The following is a 20,219-nucleotide window of genomic DNA, read 5'->3' as shown; positions in this document are numbered from 1 at the left end:
ACAGAAAAAAATCAGAACAATAGGGGAAAAAACCATGAGAGCAAAAATAACAAGAAAAAGGAAAAAAAAGTGAACATAGCATTTGTTGTCCATAGTTTTCTCTCGGGATCAGATGGTATTTTCTATCCAAAGTTTATTGGAATTGCTTTGGATTGCTGAACTGCTAAGAGGAACCAAATCTTCCATAGTTGATCCTTGCACAATTTTATTGTTACCGTACACAATGTATTCTTAGTTCTGCTTATCTTGTTCAGCATCAGTTCGTCTAAATCTTTCCAGGACTTTCTAAAATCATCTTGTTCATCATTTTTATAGAAGTATAATATTCCATTACTTTCATATACCATAATTTATTTAGCCATTTCCCAATTGATGGGCATCTGCTTGTTTTCCAATTCTTTGCTACCACAAAAAGAGCTGCTACAAACATTTTTGCACATGTGGGTCCTTTTCCTTCAAGATTTCCTTGGGATACAGACCCAGTAGTAGTGATACTGCTAGATCAAAGGGCATACAGTTTTATAGCTCCTTGGGAACAGTTCCAAATTGCTCTCCAGAATGGCTGGATCATTTCACAACTCCACTAGCAATAAGCTTACATTCTCATGGAGAGGACAACTATATATAAACAAGATATATATATAGAATAAATTGGAGATTATCCCAGAGGAAAGGGATTGACATTAAGAAGGACTGAGGAAGGTTTCTTGAAGAAGATGACATTTTAATTGAATCCTGAAGGAAGCCAGAAGGTAGAAGTGACTTGAGAGAAGGAGTGCCAGGCATGAGGGACAGCCAGGAAAAATGTCGTGGTGGACAAATTGCATCCCTAGAATATGCAAAAGGCCCTGATTATGTGAAGGATTCCATATTATACTGACCACCACCATCCCTCCAAAAAAGCCTCCTAACCTTGCAGTGACAGAATTTGTGTTTGCATCCCAAAGTGGACTGCCTGTGTGTCCTTAGGAGCCAAGACAGGCACCAGTCTGCACTAGATTGAGAAATTGCTTCACTTGGGACCCTTGTAGATAAGCAGACCATCCTATCTTCAGAGTTCAGCAATTCCCAAAAGGAAAAAAATCTGCTTTTACCAATTTAATTATTCATGATTCCTTTTCCCTGCCATTCCCATTTAGGAGATTTCTTTTTTCTTCCTCCTTCCATTGTTGTAATCTCACAAATCACAAGCTTCAGGGAAGCTACATAGTCAGGAGAACATGAATTCAAATATGGTATCAGACACTTGACACTTACTAGTGTGTCCCTTAGCAAGCCACTTAAGCCCCTTGCCTCACCAAAATAAATAAATGCACAAGCTTCTATTTGGATTGTGAATTCTTTGTATTTGCTTAGGGTTCCACATGCATGTTCATTAAATCTAGCTGCAATGCAATGTCTTGTGGACATATTGTGGTAAATAGAACTGAGGATCCCCTGACTCTCCTATTCTAAGCTACTCAAATATTTCCAGAAGTCAAATATGTGCTTTCTCCCTCTCACTTTCAGGGGAGTATCAGGAAGAGATTATTCACTTTCAAATTTGGGGATCCCAGGACACGAATGAACTGGGTCCACGTGCAGAACCTGGTGCAGGCACACATTCTGGCAGCAGAAGCACTCACTGCAAACAAAAAGTACATCGCAGTAAGTTGTAGGAGCCTTCCTCTGTTAGGTTCTTAGCTGGCTGTAAAGTTATATTCACAAGGCTGTTATGAGAATGAATTGGGATAATATTCGTAAAGCACAGTGTCTGGCACATATTAGACACTTAATAAATGTTTATTCCCTTTCCTTCCCCTTCCCATCAGAATTTAAGCTCCTTAAATAGAAAGCTTGTCCCAAAAAATAGTTAATAAATTGTTGGATTAGAATAGAAAGTTTATCTACCAGCTTCTTTTTTTTTATTTTTTTTTATTTAATAGCCTTTTATTTACAGGATATATACATGGGTAACTTTACAGCATTAACAATTGCCAAACCTCTTGTTCCAATTTTTCACCTCTTACCCCCCCCACCCCCTCCCCTAGATGGCAGGATGACCAGTAGATGTTAAATATATTAAAATATAAATTAGATACACAATAAGTATACCTGACCAAAACGTTATTTTGCTGTAGAAAAAGAATCAGACTCTGAAATATTGTACAATTAGCTTGTGAAGGAAATCAAAAATGCAGGTGTGCATAAATATAGGGATTGGGAATTCAATGTAATGGTTTTTAGTCATCTCCCAGAGTTCTTTTTCTGGGCATAGCTAGTTCAGTTCATTACTGCTCCATTAGAAATTATTTGGTTGATCTCGTTTACCAGCTTCTTTTTAAAAAAATTTATTTATAGTATTTTATTTTCCCAAATACATGCAAAGGTAGTTTTCAATCTTCACTTTTGCAAAACCCTGTGTTCCAAATGTTTCTCCTCTCTCCTGCCTCCTACCCTCCCCCCCCCAAGAAAGCAAGCAATCTGATATAGATTAAACATGTGCAATTCTTCTAAACATATTTCCATATTTGTCAAACTGTGCAAGATAGGGCCAAGCTTCTTAAATTGTAGTTTGTGACTCCATATGGGATCTCAATAATGAAATGTGGGAGGGTCACAAAATTATGATTTATTATCATTAAATGTTTAATTATATAACTATTTTATATACTTATATCTCTCAATTCATGCAAAAATTTCTTTCAAAAAATTTAAGAAACCCTGGTCTAGGGAATCAGTGGGATATTATGGCTGCTTAAGATATTTAATAGAAATGCAACATATTTTCTCAAACACTTTTGAATGTTATTTAAAATTCATTAGGTAAAATATCAAAACCCCACAAAGCTACATAATTAGCATCACAAATAATTGTTTTTGTATAACTTGTATTTTCTTAATGGAGGATGGAGCAGGGAGAAATGGAGAGAATCTGGAACTCAAAGTTCTAAAAACAAATGTAAATAATTGCTTTACATGTAAGTGGAGAAAATAAAAATATTAAATAAATAAAAATTTGACATCAAAAATATTTTCATTATAAAAAAGAACACAAAATCATTTTATTCTTTCTATATATATCTTAAATTCCTAGCACATTGCCTAACACATGCTTAATAAATACTTCTTTTATTGATTAATTTCAGTTGTACTTTAAAGGAATGCAGAGAAGGCTTAGGAGATCACCAGTGATCTTAGAATGGCTTTATTAAGTAAAGTCATTTACACAAAGATAAAATATTAGCAGTGGAGGGAACCTTAGAAATCACCTTGTCCAACAGTCCCCTATCTCCAAATGAATAAGAAATTTTTATTAAGCACTCAATATATACCAGGCACTGTGCTAAACACACATACAAATACAAAAGCAAAGACAGTTCCTGTCCTCAAGGATCTTAAGGTTTTTTTAAATCATTATGGAACATTTATTGGATATCGTCTACATTCTCAGCATGGGAAAAGAAACTTGGTAATAGAGCATACACATAAAAGATGATAAGTAGTAATATAAAGTAGCATAGACTAGGAGTCAAATGAGCATAACAAAGCAAATTTCCAAGAGGAATTGATAATACTTCTTTCTTAATCTGCATGTACTTTGTAGGTTTCTTAGGGTCTAATCATTTTTTTCCTCAGTAGTATTTTCTTTTTTTAAATACATGTAAAAATAGTTTTCAACACTCATTTCTGTAAGATTTTATGTCCCAAATTTTTCTTCCTTCCTTCTCTTCTTTCCCCCTCCAGCAAGGAGACAGCAAGCAATCCAACATGGGTCCAAAATGTATAAGAAGATCTTATATTATTTTTAATAGTTTATTTGTTTATTTATTATAACTTTTTATTGACAGAACATATACATGGGTAATATTTTACAACATTATCCCTTGCACTCACTTCTGTTCCGATTTTTTCCCTCCCTCCCTCCACCCCCTCCCCTAGAGGGCAAGCAGTCCTATACATGTTAAATATGTCACAGTATATCCTAGATAAAATATATGTGTGCAGAACCGAACAGTTCTCTTGTTGCACAGGAGGAATTGGATTCAGAAGATAAAAATAACCAGTTGTGGGTGGGAATAAGGAGAGAACCTGGAACTCAAAAAATTTTAAAATAAATGTAAAAAAAATCATTTTGAATGTAACAGGGAAAATATTAAAGAAATCTTAAAATAGTATTATTCATTTCCAATAAATGCTACTACAAGAGACCAATTCAGAATAGGCCTACTTGGGTATGTGAGCCACCTGATAAGTTCTGAAAATGGAACTGCTATCATATTGTATACTTGACTGATCTCTCTCTCTTCTGTCTCAGAGTGGTCAAGCATATTACATCAATGATGGAGAGAGCGTCAACCTCTTTGAATGGATGTCCCCTCTGGTAGGTACCATAGATGCTCACAGATGCCCCAGAGTATAGAAATTATACATTCTTCCCAACTCCCATCCCTAGGGCTTATATTTGACATCAGGGCTCCCTATGTCACTGGGCTTGCCCTTAAGGAGTCAAAGAAAAGTATTTAACCACAGCCTATAAGAATCTTTTTCTTCTGTTTCCATCTAGAATTTCCCCTACAAGAATTAGCTCAGAAGTTGAATATGATCTTTATACAGTTTTTACTGCTAAGAGCCTAGAGCATGCTTTAGTTTATTCAGACATAGACCTCTTCTCTTCCCAATCCTGAGCTCCAATTTATCCTGAACCTATTTTTCTACATGCTCCAATGCCACTGTAAACCAAAAACAGAAACCATGTGGAAAACAGATGTTCACATCCAACTTTAGAAACCATATTTTTCTCCTAACTATGTTGCCATGCCTCCACAGAAGTCACCTAATATATTAAAGCAATTCACAATGATGACATTTTCAAAAAAGTAAAGACTTCACATGGAGGGGCACATAATCTATGGGACACAGTGTTGTATAATTGGCTCTAGAGTAAGGGCCTGAGTTCAATTCCCACATCTGATCCTACCTCAACCATACAAGGAAAGGATTAGACTAGAAGGCTTTAAAGTCCTTTCCAGTTCTAAATCTATGATTCTAAGACTTATTACTATTGCTAATAATGATCCTACCTTATCACTTATATGTCTCACTTTTAGCAGAGAAACCAGTTCTGGAAGATTCTGATTGTTTTAAAGAAATGAATTTCTATCTGCCCTTTCTAGACTTAGAATAGGACAGTTAGGTAGATAGAGTGCCAAACCTGATGTCATAAAGACCTGAGTTCAAATCTGGATGTGTGACCCTGGGCAAGTCACTTAATCCTATTTGCCTCAGTTTGCCTCATCTGGAAAATGAACTAGAGAAGGAAATAGCAAACTACTTCAGTATCTTTGCCAAGAAACCTCAAAAATGGGGTCACAAAAATTGGACAAAACTCAAAATGGCTGATTAACAACAACAATAATACCTAAAACATATGCTCAGTCCCTTAGTCTCAAAACTCTTGGGATGGCCACAGGACTTTAGACTATGGGCAACTCTAAAGCGTCCAGGTCTGAGGCATGTCCTGTATTTTTTTAATTCAAATTTTCTTTTTTGTTTTCAATATACCTGCTTTCTCTCCTTCCCATTTTCCTCCCCATTAGGGAAAAAAAGGAAAACAAACTCTTCTTACAAATAAACAAATAGTCAAGCAAAATAAATTTCCCACATTGGTCATATCCAAAAGAGTATGTATATCTCAATCTTCACTCCAAGTCCATCACTTCTCTTTCAGGAAGAAGATAGGTAACATGTATCATCATGAGTCCTCTGGAATCATGGTTAGCTGATCAGAGTTCTCAAGTATTTCAAATTTGTTTTTATAGTGTTTCGTTATATAAATTGCTCTGAATCTAGTCACTTCACTTCGCATCAGTTCATACAAGTCTTTAATTTTCTCTGAGTCTGTTATCTTATTTTTTTAATAGCAAAATAATATTTCATCACATTCATATACCCTAACTTGTTCAGGTATTCTCAAACAGATAGACATGCTTTCTCAGTTTCCCATTCTTTGCCATCACAAAAAGAGTTTCTATAAATATTTTTGTATCTATACGTCCCTTTCCTCTCTTTGATCTTTTTGCAGTATAGACCTAATAGTGGTATCACTGGGTCAAAGAATATGCATAGCTTAGTAACTTCGGGGGCAAAATTTTAAAATTGTTTTCCAGAATGGCTGGACCAGTTCACAGCTCAACTGAAAGTATAGGAAATGTCCTTTATGTAGCAAGGGGAAGGAGAGAGGGAACCTGGGATTTTAGTGCCATCACTTCTCCACTTCTTGCAGGGCCCTAAACTCATTGTGCCCCTTTCCCATTTCCCTACAGTTTGATAAGATGGGATACAGCCGGCCATGGATCCAGATTCCAACTTCCTTGGCTTATTTGTCAGGTAAATAATGAAGACAATGTATGTGGGGAGGAAAAGGAAAAAGAAAAAGAGAGAGGAGGGCTATCATGGACAGGAGGAAGGGAACCCATCTACAAGATTCTATAGCCTTAAAACTATTTTTAATAATTCTCATGTCTAAAGTTGTGAATGCTTCCCACATGAGGTTTTATCATTTCCAACTATAGTTCATTTTTAAATTAGTTTTTATTGATCTCTTGTTTTTATACCATTTTCATTTCCAAATGTATCATTTCTCTGCCTTTTCCAGCAGGTGAAATGCAATCTGTCCTTGTAACAAAGAATAAAAAAGAAAGAAAAAAAGTTTAGCAAAACTATCTATCACATGAAATTGGATAATATATGCAGAGTTCCCCACCTGTCAGCTCTCCTCTGTAAAGGGAGAGGGGTACATTTTCTCATTTCTTCTTCAGGACTAAATTTCCAACAAAAGATCTGATTTTTTTTAATGGTGGAGAGGAGGTGTTTTTTGGTCGGTTGATTTATTTGTTGTTTTTAAAATATGAGACATTTGTGTGTTATTCTTGATCAGGAGCCAAGCTAATTTTCTCTATTTCATCCTAATTTTGTCTATATGCTGTCAATGTAAGCACCCAACCAGAGTTATAAACAAAAGTCTCTACCTTCCTGACAGATGACTGTGGGGGCAATTGAAGCTTCCTTGTGTCTCAAATTCATACACCTCTCCACCACCGCTCTATTCCCTTACCCCTCTCCCCACCACTTCCCAGGACTGTTACAAGTCAGAAAAACAGGCAACTATATTAAGCAGAAACCCAAAAAATGTTATAAAAAAAAAAAAGACTAGAATTAGATGGGATTACAGTTTGTCTTTCTGGATGTATTTAGATTGTACATCACCTAATAAAATAACTATACTCCTGAAAATTAAACAGTTGAAAACATGAAATTAGTTCATATTTTAAGTGCACTATGGGAACCCTGTATTTAAAGGGACCCTCTGGAATATTTTTTATATAAAGAATGGAACGTTTTATAAAGCAAATCATCACCTCAATTTATATTTTATGAATATTAGATTTACTTAAAACATAGTATACCCAGCTGTGATGTCTAATCACTTCCTGTCCTTAATGTGCCTTTCATAGCTTCAGGAATGGAATATCTCCACCTGGCCCTGAAACCCATTTGTGATTTCCCACCTCTGCTGACCCGAAGTGAGGTAACAAACCTGAACTTGTCTCGAAGGTTCTGATTTCTGGTTTCCCTCATTCTTTCCCTTCCTGACTCTCTTTTCTTCTCTCCTGTACTCCTCATCCCTTTGTCCCCAAGGCCCTCATCCTGGAGAGGCTGCAGGAAGCATTGCCTGAGATAGTGTCAGCTCAGGATCACGCTTACACCAAAGAGAGTTGGACAAGATCTGGTTACTCTTATTCTTTAAATCTCATCTTATTTTTATTTATGTCTTTGGTTTTTACTTCTTGTTCATTTCTGAATATATTGCTTCCCACTCTCCTACCTTATGTGTCAGGCATTGCAACAAAGATTTAAAAAAGAAAGAAGGAAGAGAGGAATTCAGCAAAATGTCTGACAGCAGATGGATTGTTTCACAAATTAGCTGGTCCTTTAGCAAGGACCTTCATAGGACAGCCTCCCACTCTGTTCTATCTTATCTGCAGCCAAGCCTGTCTACTCTTAGTTCATGTTGTTCCTTCATCTTGGAATACCCTCTAATATAAATCTTATTCAATCATTACATTATACACAGTATACTGGCTTTTGGCCAAAAGACAATAATGTAATCTTTCAAGGCTCAGCTAAAGTCCCACCTCCTCCATAAAGCCTTCCTAGACCACACTAGCCCTGGAAACTGCTCCATTCTTTCAGCTGCAATCTTACTTATTGGGTTGAGGGCACCCTTCAATTTAGTGCTCTGTTATATGCCAATAATGATTTATTAATTATTTCCTATGGATCAATCTCACTTTCCCAACTTGAGCCTGAGTACCTTAATTTCAAGAATGGTGGTCTTAATGTTTCAGTTGATCATCAGGCATTTATTAAGTTCTTATGTGTCAGGCAATGATCTAGGCGATGGAGTTATGAAAACACAGAATGAAATCAATCTTTACTAGCAAGAATCTTGCATTCTAAAGCAGGTAGTAGGAGAAATGACAACAGATGAATACAAATAGAAGGATGTATTCAAAGAATACAGAGAGGTTAATAATACAAGGTATTTAAGGAGCGAGGGAACCATTAGTTGGGAGGGAAGATGAGGAAAAGCTCCAAGCAGAAGATGGTCCTTAAGTTATACTTCAGTGCTTTATCTTACAGAAGGATGACTCCAGGAATAGAGAAGCAGTACATTCCAGGCAGAGGTGATGGCCTGAAAAGGAACAGAAACAAAGATGGGAAATGGAGTGCCATAGTATGGGTTAGTAACAGAGAGAAGGACAATTTAACTGGATTTCACAGTGAGAAAATGATGTCTCAAAAGCCTGGAAAGATAGACTGGGGCCAAATACTAAAATCTTTTAAAAGCTAACTAGGAGAGTTTAAACTTAATCCTAGAAGCCACTGAAGTTAATTGAATAGGAGATGGACAGGAATAGAGCCCTACAGGAAAATCATGTTAGCTGCAATGTGTCCGATGATCATAGAATTAAAACTATCCTCATAGCACCAAGTTCAATATATTTCCTTTGGGCATGATGTTGAGCAAACAGCAGGTGCCTAATATATAAATTTCCAACAAATTCTCTTGAGTGCATGCAGGTCACTTGTCCAAGGTACTCCTAGATAGGCTAAGAAGGCATCCTAGGAAAAGCTAGACAACAGGAAGGAATTTCTAAAATTATTATTATTCAACATCCTGGCACTGAATTTGATGCCCAAGTAATCACAGAATTTTGAAAATAGAAATGACATTATCTGGCAGTGGCCCAAACCACACCTGGAAAGGAAAAAGAATTTCCCGCTGCATTATATCTAAGAAGTGGTCACCAGCTGAGAAGGGAAACAAAACACTAACTCCTAACGCAGCCAATTTCACCCAAACTCAAATCCTAGATCTTCCACTCAATATCTGAATGACTTTAGGTAAGTTTCTTTAATTCCATGGGCTTCCTCATTTGGAAAAAAGGAAACAGGGATTAGATGGGCTAAATTCTCTTCCAAGTCTAAAAGAATGATTCTTTACTCCCCTCAATGAAAATATGTGCTGTTCTAGGATGTGGGTGCCCTCTGCTGACCAACTATGACATATCACCCATTCTTCCATCCAAGAGATAACATGTTCCTGTCCTACTTAATGGAGCTGATTCCAGAGTCAACATTCCTATTTGTTTCTCATAGGGAGACAATTCATTTTAATCGAACACACCTTTATTAAGCACCTTCTTATATGTAAGTCTCTGGGGATACAAAGATTACAGAAACAGTTTCTGCCCTCATGGAGCTTTTTGTTATTGTTGTTTAGTCCTTCTTTCCCAAAAAGGACCATGACATCAGGGAGGGGATGTCATGAGATCCAAATGAGTTGGATTTCAGTGAGGGAGGGCTGTGCAAGGTCATCTGCCTCACTTTCCTCTCCAGAGCCATCTGGGTCCAGTGGCCAGAGATAGATCAGGAAGATGGGAGATAGCCCTGGTTGCAAAGGGAGACCTTGACCTTTTTAAGCTAAGGTCTTCAACAGATTTCAATTTGATGAATCCAGTACATGGTTACAAAAATTGTAATAACCAAAAGAGAGACACAAAATACAGTGGAGAGATTTAAAGAGGGAGACATTTCCAATCAAAGCGGAATCAGGAAAGGCTGAGGTAAAAAACTGGGCCTGAAGGTAAGTAGATAGTCATAATTGAGAGAAGATGGTCATAATCTACCAAAAATCCAGAACTCGTCCACAGACTTTGTTTCAGAGAAGCTGCAAAGTTAGCTCCATGTGCAATGTAGACAGAAGTGGAGCTCAAGTGATGCATCAGAAAGTATTATCATTAACCCACTGGGCCCAAATAGGAAAGAAGTCTAAGAAATGCTCCAATATGCAGGTTGGTACCTTAGGCTCAGATGAAGAACCAAACATCTCCTACTTCCTTTACCTTCCCATCCCAAGTTAGACATAAAAACTCAGTTTTTCTCTAAATAAAATGTTATGCTTCAAAACATAGGTTCTCAACCTTTTTTGTATATGGATCCCTCTGACAATCTGGTAGAATCTAAGGACCCTTTCTCAGAATAATGTTTTTAAATATACAAAATAAAATACATATAATTCCAAAGGAAAACCTAATATTAAAATAACCTTTTCAAAATGTTTTCCCACTTAATTTCACAGACTTTCCTAAAATCTATCTGTGGGCTTCTTAGGTATCTGTGTACAAAACATAGAAGTTCTCAGCAACTCTAGTCCTTTCCCCATTTCAGTGCAGATTTCTCTCTTTTTTTCTCTGAATACTACAGACATAACTATACAATTTTGCTTTTTATTGGTCCTTTTTTTTTTTACTCCAGATGAGTTAATATTAACTCTTCATGAGATATTAAATTCCTCAAGAGCAAAAACTACATCTTATGTTCCTTTCTGTCCTCATAGCACCAAATATTGCAAAGAATAAGGAAACATATTGGTTGATTAACAAGTAAAAAAAAACAGATGGAATCGTGATCAGTTTCCAGTTCAGAAATCAGAATGAGGATTCAGAGATAAGGCCTTGAACACAGGCTCCCCACTTCCCACTAGTCTGTCTCATATATTCTGTTGTCATTTCCTAAATCCTGAATTTGACATGAGTACCAGACCAACTCCAGACGATAGAGAGAAGAGCCCTTGAGAGAAATCAGTTCTGTATAATTGCAGAAGTCTGTAGAAGGGGAACCTTTAATCAAAAGGGAAAATTTATGGCCATATTCCAGGGAGGCCCTGGCACATTCACCAACGACTCAGAGTTCCCTACCTCCCCTACACATTTTTGTCTGGGCTGCCCAATTTCTGGTTACTTGTCTACCTGAGAGGAAATTTAAATATGTTTCATGTGAAGGTAATCTTTCAAAAAAGCCCTTGTGTTGGTAATACAGACTAGGCAAAGCAAAACTTACAGGAAAATATAAGCTCCCCGGGTTGACCTTGTTCCTTATTCCACTGCCAGGGATTTTCAATATTACCTAGCAAAATCAAGCATATCCCCAAATATTTTTTAATTGTGGGCATTGTGGACAGTTATAAAAGATGGCAGAATCTCTGTGTACAATCTAGTTCGAGGGACAAGACAAAGCCACATGTGATAGTTGGAGAATAGCATGTGCCAGGATATGAGACATTCTATCAGTGCTTAAGGGAGAAATCAGTATGCACATGACAGTGTAAGTAATCAAGGAAGACATCATGGAGGAGGAAGACCTTAAAAAGATGGGGTGCAGGAACATGGCCAGAGAGTAGTAAAGACAGCATGTCATCATCACTTGTTGGCTGTGCAAAGTCAAATTCTGATCTTTGGTTTCATAATCTAGAAAACAGGTAAATAATATTTGCTCTACTACTTTCCAAGGTAATGGTTTTTTTTTTTAGAAGAATGCTTTATAAACTATAAAGTGTTATATAAACATGAGCTATTTTTTGGAATATAGGAGTTAGAACTGGAAAAGACTTTAAAGGTCACTCAGCCCAATCTTTCCATTTTTATAAATGAGGAAATTGTACCCCAGAGACATAAGTAACTTGCTTAAAATGAAACAGACCCTTATTAAAGGTTTACTTTGCATCAGGTACTGCGGTAAACACTAGAAATAGGCAAAAATACTCCTGACTTTAAGGATCCCATATTCTAATGGGAGAGAGAACATGTAAACAACTATATTCATAAAAGATATATGCAATATAAATGGAAAATAACCCCAGAAGGAAGCCACTGACAATGGCAGAAGAAATAAATAGAGGAAAAAGCATCTTTCAGAAGGGGAGATTGAGCTGTGACCTTGAAAGAAGACAGAAGTAGGGAAGGAAAGCCTTCCAGGGATGGGGACAGAATTAATAGGTAGAATGCCACATTGAGGAAGAGCAAGTTGGTCTACTTGCTCAATAAGAAAGCTCAATAAGAGTTTGTGAAAAGTAATGAAGTATAACAAAACTGGAAAGATAGGAAGCAGACAGGTTGTATAGGTTTTATTTTTAGAATGGCTTTTTATTTTTCAAAATACATGCAAAGATAGTTTTCAACATTCACCCTTGCAAAACCTTACATTCCAAATATTTTCCCTTCCTCCCCATCAGCAAGTAATCCAATATGGGTTAAACAATTCCTCTAGACATATCGCCACATTTATCATGCTTTCATGAGTTTTAAATGCCAAATCCTGGAGGTAATAGCAATATATTGAGTCAGAATATGAAGCGGGAAAAGATTTCTGAGACCATCAAGTCCAAACTACCTCAAATTTAACAGCAATTGAACTGAATTAACACATCTTTGTGGTAGCTCAGTGGATAGACCACCAGGCCTGGAGTTAGGAAAATCAATCTTTCTGAGTTCAAATATGACCTCAAACACTTACTCTGTGACCCTAGGCAAGCAAGTTAATGTTTTTGCCTCAGTTTCCTCATCTGTAAAATGAGTTGGAGAAGGAAATGGCAAACTACTGCAGTATTTTTGCCAAGAAAATCCCAAATGTGGGTCACAAAGTATTGAACATGCCTGAAAAAACTAAACAACAAATCTCTGTTTCTCTGAGGTTTCCTTCCTGGATTGTTCCTCCTTGAAGTGTCTCCCTCTGTTTTTCTCTCAATAACATTTTCAGTGATCCTTCCTTCTACCCCCTAGCTCACAAAAGTTTCAAAACTTTCCCTAATTAGAATTAAAGATAACTTTCACAAAAAGCACATAAGGATTCAGCCTGTCCAGCATCAGGACCACCTTCTAGCAGACAGGGTTGAGCTATATCTCCTTCTTCTCTCACTCCATCCCACTCTTCCCAAGGGCTCCCTCTAGCCTCTTAACCCCTCAGGTGTGGAGTATCGCTGTGACTCACACCTTCCAGATCCGCAAGGCCCGTGACCACCTCGGCTACACTCCGGAGAAGTTCGCCTTTGCTGACTCAGTAGACCATTACATCCAGACCTGGCACAAGCAGCAACGCCACAGCCCAAGGTTTCTAAGATTACTGATGGTCCTCATTTGCCTCCTTGGTACACTCTTGCTTTCCCTATCCTTACTGGACCCCTCTTTCCTGGGGCTCTCTCATGGAAACTACATGTAAGAGACACCATTCAAGCACCACAGGTTCCTGTCAATTCTGCAGGATCTAGTCCTGAAATAAAAATCATTCAGTTTATGAATCCAGGGAACTATCAAGTCATGGACTCCTAGGGACAGTATATCAGCTGGTTCATACAAGACTTGTCCAATACTAAGAAGGAGGTAAAAGGACATGAATTATAAGATGACATCCAAATTCATTCCAGGAGGTCCAAAATCACATCCCACTGCCTTTTTCTTCTTATTTCAAGATTTGTCCTGATACTTTAGGAATTTAGAGCAGGAGTTTCTAACCTTTTTTTTTTTTTTTTTTTTTTTTTGTCATGAACCCTTCTCAGAGTTATGTTTTTTTTTAAATTCATAATTGAAAATACTAAATTTTAGTTAGAGGTTAACAAAAATAAATTTTTACCCAAATTCATAGACGCCTCAAAAATCTATCCACAGACTTGTTGGGGACCGGTAGACCCCAAGTTAAAAACCTCAGTTTAGTTCCAACTTAGCATCCCTGATTTAGACCAGTTTAGTTGCGTCCTATTTGATCCATCCCCTTAACTAAACAACTATTTACCTATTATTACCTATACCTGAAGGATCCTGATATGTCCCCAGTCCAGCATTGCTTAATCTGGTCTTGGCTGCATTCCCAGTTTGACAGGAATTGTGCCCAAAGTCACTTTGGTACCAATTTTTGGTTCTGACTTTTTCATCTGGCTGTAAAAGAATATGTATATAACCATATGTAATATACATGTGTACAGAGAATAAAAATTATACTTCTGCAATCTCAGTGATGACAGTTTGTGGGGATCCACTGATCCTGGACTAAACATGACATTGTGAGCATACACACGGGAGTCTAAAGTCTAGCCTGTGTCCCGGAACTCTCCTCTGAGTATTTAATCCCTGTGCCTCTGTGACAATAAGCAAATGAAGGATGGGTAAAATTTTGAAGGGAGTATAAATATTTCTACCTTATTTGCAAAAGACTGAAATATGTGCAGAGTCTTGGGAGGGCATATAAGAAGTTTGTGTGTGTGTGTGTGTGTTGTCCACATAAGTAATCATACTAAAAAATTACTGAGGATCATAATTTGAAAATTCCACTATAAATAGAGAGAATTTAATCATTGCCAGCCACGTCTCTTTCCTCTATCAATAATCTAATAGAAAGGAAACAGCCATCACTGCTGCTCTCATAGCTGAGCATCAATGGGCACATTAGGTGCCATGTCAAACCCTCATCTCTTTGGCTAATGATGAAAAGGGCAGAAAATAGGGGCACACTCATGGAATCTTCTGAGACCACGAGCACACAGCACTTAGTCATCTTAGTCACCACTGGGGCTGAGCTAGTGTAGCACGTTTTAGTTCTTCCTCTATTCACTACTAGAGTACAGAGAGAGCTAACCTTGAAAGCATGAAGGTTCAAATCTGGATCGAGACCTCACTTCTGACATACAAACTACATAACCCTGACCCTCATCTGACTTAACCTCTCAGGGCTCTAGACCAGGGCTTCTTAAACTTTTTCCACTCATGACCCCTCTTCCTTCGAGAAATTTTTAGGTGACCCTAGGTATATAAGTATGTAGAATAGGTATACAAATGAAACATTTACTGATAATAAATCATAATTTCACTATGAGATCCCATATAGGGTAGCAGACCATAGATTAAGAAGCTGGGCTGTAGGTAATAATCTAAGAATAGAAGGTACTGGGGCACTAGATGGCACAGTGGATAGAGCCCTGGAGGCAGGAGGACCTAAATTCAAACCTGGCTTCAGACTAATGTCTTACAAAAAATAAAAGACAAGATGTTGGTCCTCTATTAGAGGGGGTTCCTCATTTGGGATTCCTATATGCCAGTGAAATTACAGATCTTCTATCCTTTTTTACTGGATTTGGGAATAAACTGTAAGTTTATGAGCGCTAAAAATGAGTTCCCTAACACCCCCACAAAATAGTTAGGGGGTTATTCATTTTTGCTACTTAGGTGATGCAGTATTAGGAGTAATGGATCAAAAAGGATTGGAAAGGAAAATCAAGAGGCTTCACAAGAATAGTATTTGTTCCCTTCTCAACTACAGAATATGAAGGTTGAAGGGTTTCCCAGCTCTGCTCAAGTGCAATAGAGTGAAGATTTCACTTGAGAAGATTTCATGGAGTTATCCCCCAGATGACTTAAGCTTACTACTACATTGTTAGTTTGGCAAGTTACCTCAAATTCTCTGAATCCTTGAAATGTGTAACATTATCAAGTGAGGTTCTGCTTCTTTGGGGTTGGGATCTGGAATAATTAGAGAAGATGCCATGTTTTCTGGTGGCATAAACTTATGTCTAACCAATGTGTTATACCAGATTTGGCAAACTCCTGGTCATAAATTTTGTCCTCAAGGAAAGGATTTCCATTCTGATCTGATGCAACTATATAGAGATAGGGAGAGGAGAGGAAAAACAGCAGCATTTTCTGGGAGTTCTAAGGTAGAACAGGAATAGAGACACGGGCAAAAAGGCAAGGAGTGACCTCTGGGCTAGGCTTCCATTAACATTGTAGGGTTAGAGGTTACATAACCACCTCAAAAAATAGCAACACAAATGTCACTCAAGGAGCAAAGCTACCAGAAGTCTTCACATAACAAGATTTGAGCAGGAATTGTTGATGACTCAAAAGGAAGAAGAAAAAGAAAATAGGATCATTAAAGCACATTTTTAAATGCACAAAAGAGAACAACGATTGAAAAAAAAATCACAAACAAGTTGGATAGTTTGGAAAGTGATGTATTGAATTTATTACATATGTTAAAAGAAAAGCAGGTTATACATAACAGAACTTTGCAATTTCATGCATAATTTAATTTTTCCCATTTTACTATGTACACTGTATATGAAAATGCTTGTTTTATTTGGTATGTGCTAAGTTCAGAATAAAAACAAAGAGAAAGAAAAAAAATCTAATGACTCCATGAATATTTAAAAGGGTTATCCATCTGGTTGTGAATTATATCAGGGCTGTTTTAGGTCTATTCCTGAGAGAGCTGAGAGGAGGGAAGCTTACCTACTTCCCATCCCATCTACCATTCAGCCATGAATGCACATAGCAGATAAAGGCAACCAGAGTGTAAGGTTGGGTCTGCCTTTTTCTGTTTGTTCCTTTCTGATCTTAAAGAGTAAATTAGTCTATCCTGATACGGATGTATCTTGGAATAACCTTGTGAGTTTAAGACATTCAGAGTTAATGGTCAGAGTTCAGGAATCTATCACGCTAACTTCCACTACTTTAAAAGATGACCTTCACCAAGAGGATAGAGCCATAACCAGTGGTTGTTTGAACAGTGCACAACTAAGGTGAAAAGTAACAATCACTTTTCAGCAATCCCAGAAACTACTTTACATTTTGATAATGAGATTTAAGAGCTTCCAGAGAGATGGAAACAGTAATTATACTATACTATATGGGTGATACTATACTATATAGGCTACTGAACACTATTTTTTTTGATCAATGCAGTAATAATGATAATTATTATAATGAGTCTGAATCTTTTATGCTGTTTAGTATTTCCTTTGCATATAGGTAATAAAAATCTGTCCCATACTGAGTACCTTTTTGTTCTACCTTTAGGAGAACCTCTGAACATGAGCCTGAATTTAAGCCTTAAGCAATTTTTCACTGTTAGTATGTGGTATGGAATTGTAATGAGTAAAAAGAATGTGAAAAAAAGAGGAGCACAACCTGTCCTATCAAAAATCAAATTCCTCCAGGACTGAAGCTATTCCAGATTAATGTCTCAGCCCCTTAGGGAAGAATGAGTGCAGCATTCCTGCCTTCCAGGCACAGCAATGATTGTTGTTACCCTAAAACAGCAACATAAATGTCATCAGTAGATCAAACCTGTTGAAAGTCTCACAAAACAGTAAAAAAAAATTAACCAAAAATAATGATATCATAAAAAACTGAGCTTTAGCTTCAGGGTCCAGCCTAGATTGCTGAGTAATAACCCACATTTATGGGTGCTAATGTCCCAGGCCCTGTGCTAATTAGGGCTTTTACAGATATATTCTCATTTGATCCTCACAAATACTCTGGAAATGAGTTGCTGAAGCAAACTGATGTTAAGTTTGCCCAGAATCACAGAACTACCTAAGACAGGCAGGTACTTGCTGATTCAAGGCCCAGTGCTCTATCTACTGCACCATTTAGCTGCCTAAAGATATCAAAGAAGTGGTATTCCACAATTTCTCTCCTTCTTCTAAACAGGGGTCCTCAAACTACAGCCCGTGGGCCAGATGCGGCAGCTGAGGACGTTTGTCCCCCTCACCCAGGGCTATGAAGTTTCTTTATTTAAAGGCCCACAAAAAGTTTTTGTTTTTACTATATAGTCCAGCCCTCCAACAGTCTGAGGGACAGTGAACTGGGCCCCTATTTAAAAACTTTGAGGACCCCTGCAACTTCTATAAAAAGTCTACCCAATGTGGTGGGCAGCCTTCCTCTAGATACTTCACCAATGCAGCATATAGGCCATTTATCCATTATCCTTCACTCTTTTTAGATGACCAGCCCCCTTTCCTATTCTGGCAGTGTGGTGTGATACATTGGGCCTGGAAATAAGCAGACCAAATCCCACCTCAGAAATTTATTGGCTCTGTGATCCTAGGCAAGTTATTTCATTTCTGTCTCAGTTTCCTCAATTGTAAATGGGGAATAATATAGCACCCAATTCAGAGGGCTACTGTGAGAATCACTGTGAATTTTGAGAAGGTAATATTTGCAAAGCACTCTACAAGGTGCCTAGCACATATTAGGTGCTTAATATGTGTGTGTGTGTGTGTGGGTTATGTATGTACATACATATATGTGTATATGTTCAAAACTAATCCACACAGTGGCCTTTTCTAAAAGATGTGCATTTGTATTCAGATAGGAGAAATAGCAAATTCTTCTAACACTTTTTATACTAATATATTATTTTACTGTGATCCAGGTAATCTTCATTTATGATTTCTTAATATACAATATCAAGACTTCTTTTTCACACTTGTTTTTGTTTGGTTTTTGTTTTAATAATATTTTATTTTTCCAAATGCATGTAAAGACAGTTTCCAACATTCATCTTTGTAAAATCTTATGTTCCAAATTTTTCTCCCTCTCCTCCCCCCCAATACAACAAAATTAAACATTTACATTTGTTTTTTAAAACTTTGAGTTCCAGATTTTCTCCCATCTTCTCCACCCTCCACTCCTCACTGAGAAGTCACATGGAAACATTTTCCATACAAGTCAAAAAAATCAGTTTCCGGGGTGAGTTGTTCTTGATATCAAATGTCTTATATTCAATTTTTTCCAATTTTTTGATTATGTTCTAATATTTCTGACTGATAGTTCTTATAGAAACATTGATTTGTTCATCTATTTTTGTTATTAATAAGTCCATTCCTTAGGTAAAGTTTGCCATTTTTTCCCAAGCTATTGTCCTTTGAATTATTTCCTCTTAATTTTTTTTCTTTTATCTCTTGTATTGTTTTAAGGTATTCAGGTAATCCAGGTGGAAAATTCATTTTTTTTTCTTTGAGTCTCTGGTTTCAATTATTATAGAATTACTCACAGGATTCCTAGGCTTACAATTCCACAGGATTTTTTTTATAGTGGTTATAGTGGTCTCTCCAGCTTTAGTTTCAGAATTGGAGCTTTGTAACTACCCTGAGGCATTATTAGAGGGCTTCCTCTCAACCATAGAGTTTTATAGGCTGTAAGCTTCTCTGGCCCTTCACTTTTGCAGAAGGCTCTTTCTTTTTTTTCTTCTCAGGCTGGCTGATCTCTTGTGTAGTTTTAGGCAGAAGTAAATTACAATAGTTTTTCATCATATTTCCTGAGCAGTATTTGGTTTGGTGAGAACTTAAGGGTTTTACCAGACTTGGGCAGGTCATGGCCACAAATCTTCCCTCTTCCTTTCGGAGCCAAATTTCTTGAGGGGAAGGAGGAGAGAAGATGCAAGCAAATTTCTTTTTCTTTTTTAGCATCCTCATTTTTGTATTTTATTTTTCCAAATACATGCAAAAATAGTTTTTAACATTCATTTTTGCAAAATTTTATGTTCCAACTTTTTCTCCCTCTCTCCTCCACATTAAGCAATCCAATATAGATTAAACATGTGCAATTCTTCTAAACACATTTCCAAATTCATCATGTTGTTCAAGAAAAATCAGATCAAAACGAAAAACATAAGAAACAAACTAAAAAAAAAAAAAAAAAACAAGCAAACAAACAACAAAAAGGTGAAAATGCTATGCTCTGATCCATATTCAGTCTCCATAGTTCTGGATGCAGATAGCACTTTCCATCACAATTCTATGGGAATTGCCTTGAATCACCTCATTGTTGAAAAAAAGCCATATCTTGTTGCTGTGTGCAATATTCTCTTGGTTCTATTAAGTCTCTCCATTTTCTAAGAACTCAAGAGTTCCTTTTTAAACTTTGACCCCAATACCTCTCAGAAATTAACTATCATTCACTCATTTAATTCATGTCTGACTCTTTGTGACCCCACTTAGGGTTTTCTTGGCAAAGATTACTGGATCAATTTGCCATTTCCGCCTCTAGCTTATCTCCTATAGG

General features: G+C 37.0%; 1 protein-coding gene across 1 annotated transcript in view; it reads left to right on the top strand.

The window, feature by feature from the left end:
- Positions 1 to 13,602, top strand: part of SDR42E2 (short chain dehydrogenase/reductase family 42E, member 2) — a 33,030-nt gene extending 19,428 nt beyond the window's left edge. The window contains 5 exon segments of the mRNA XM_003761471.3: positions 1,510 to 1,647; positions 4,298 to 4,363; positions 6,306 to 6,369; positions 7,497 to 7,570; positions 13,351 to 13,602. Of these exon segments, the coding sequence (XP_003761519.2) occupies positions 1,510 to 1,647; positions 4,298 to 4,363; positions 6,306 to 6,369; positions 7,497 to 7,570; positions 13,351 to 13,602 (594 nt within the window).
- Positions 13,603 to 20,219: the final 6,617 nt, after the last annotated feature.

Source organism: Sarcophilus harrisii, chromosome 1 (assembly GCF_902635505.1).
Source record: "Sarcophilus harrisii chromosome 1, mSarHar1.11, whole genome shotgun sequence".
NCBI lineage: Eukaryota > Metazoa > Chordata > Mammalia > Dasyuromorphia > Dasyuridae > Sarcophilus > Sarcophilus harrisii.
This window is presented reverse-complemented; position numbering and strand designations above follow the sequence as displayed.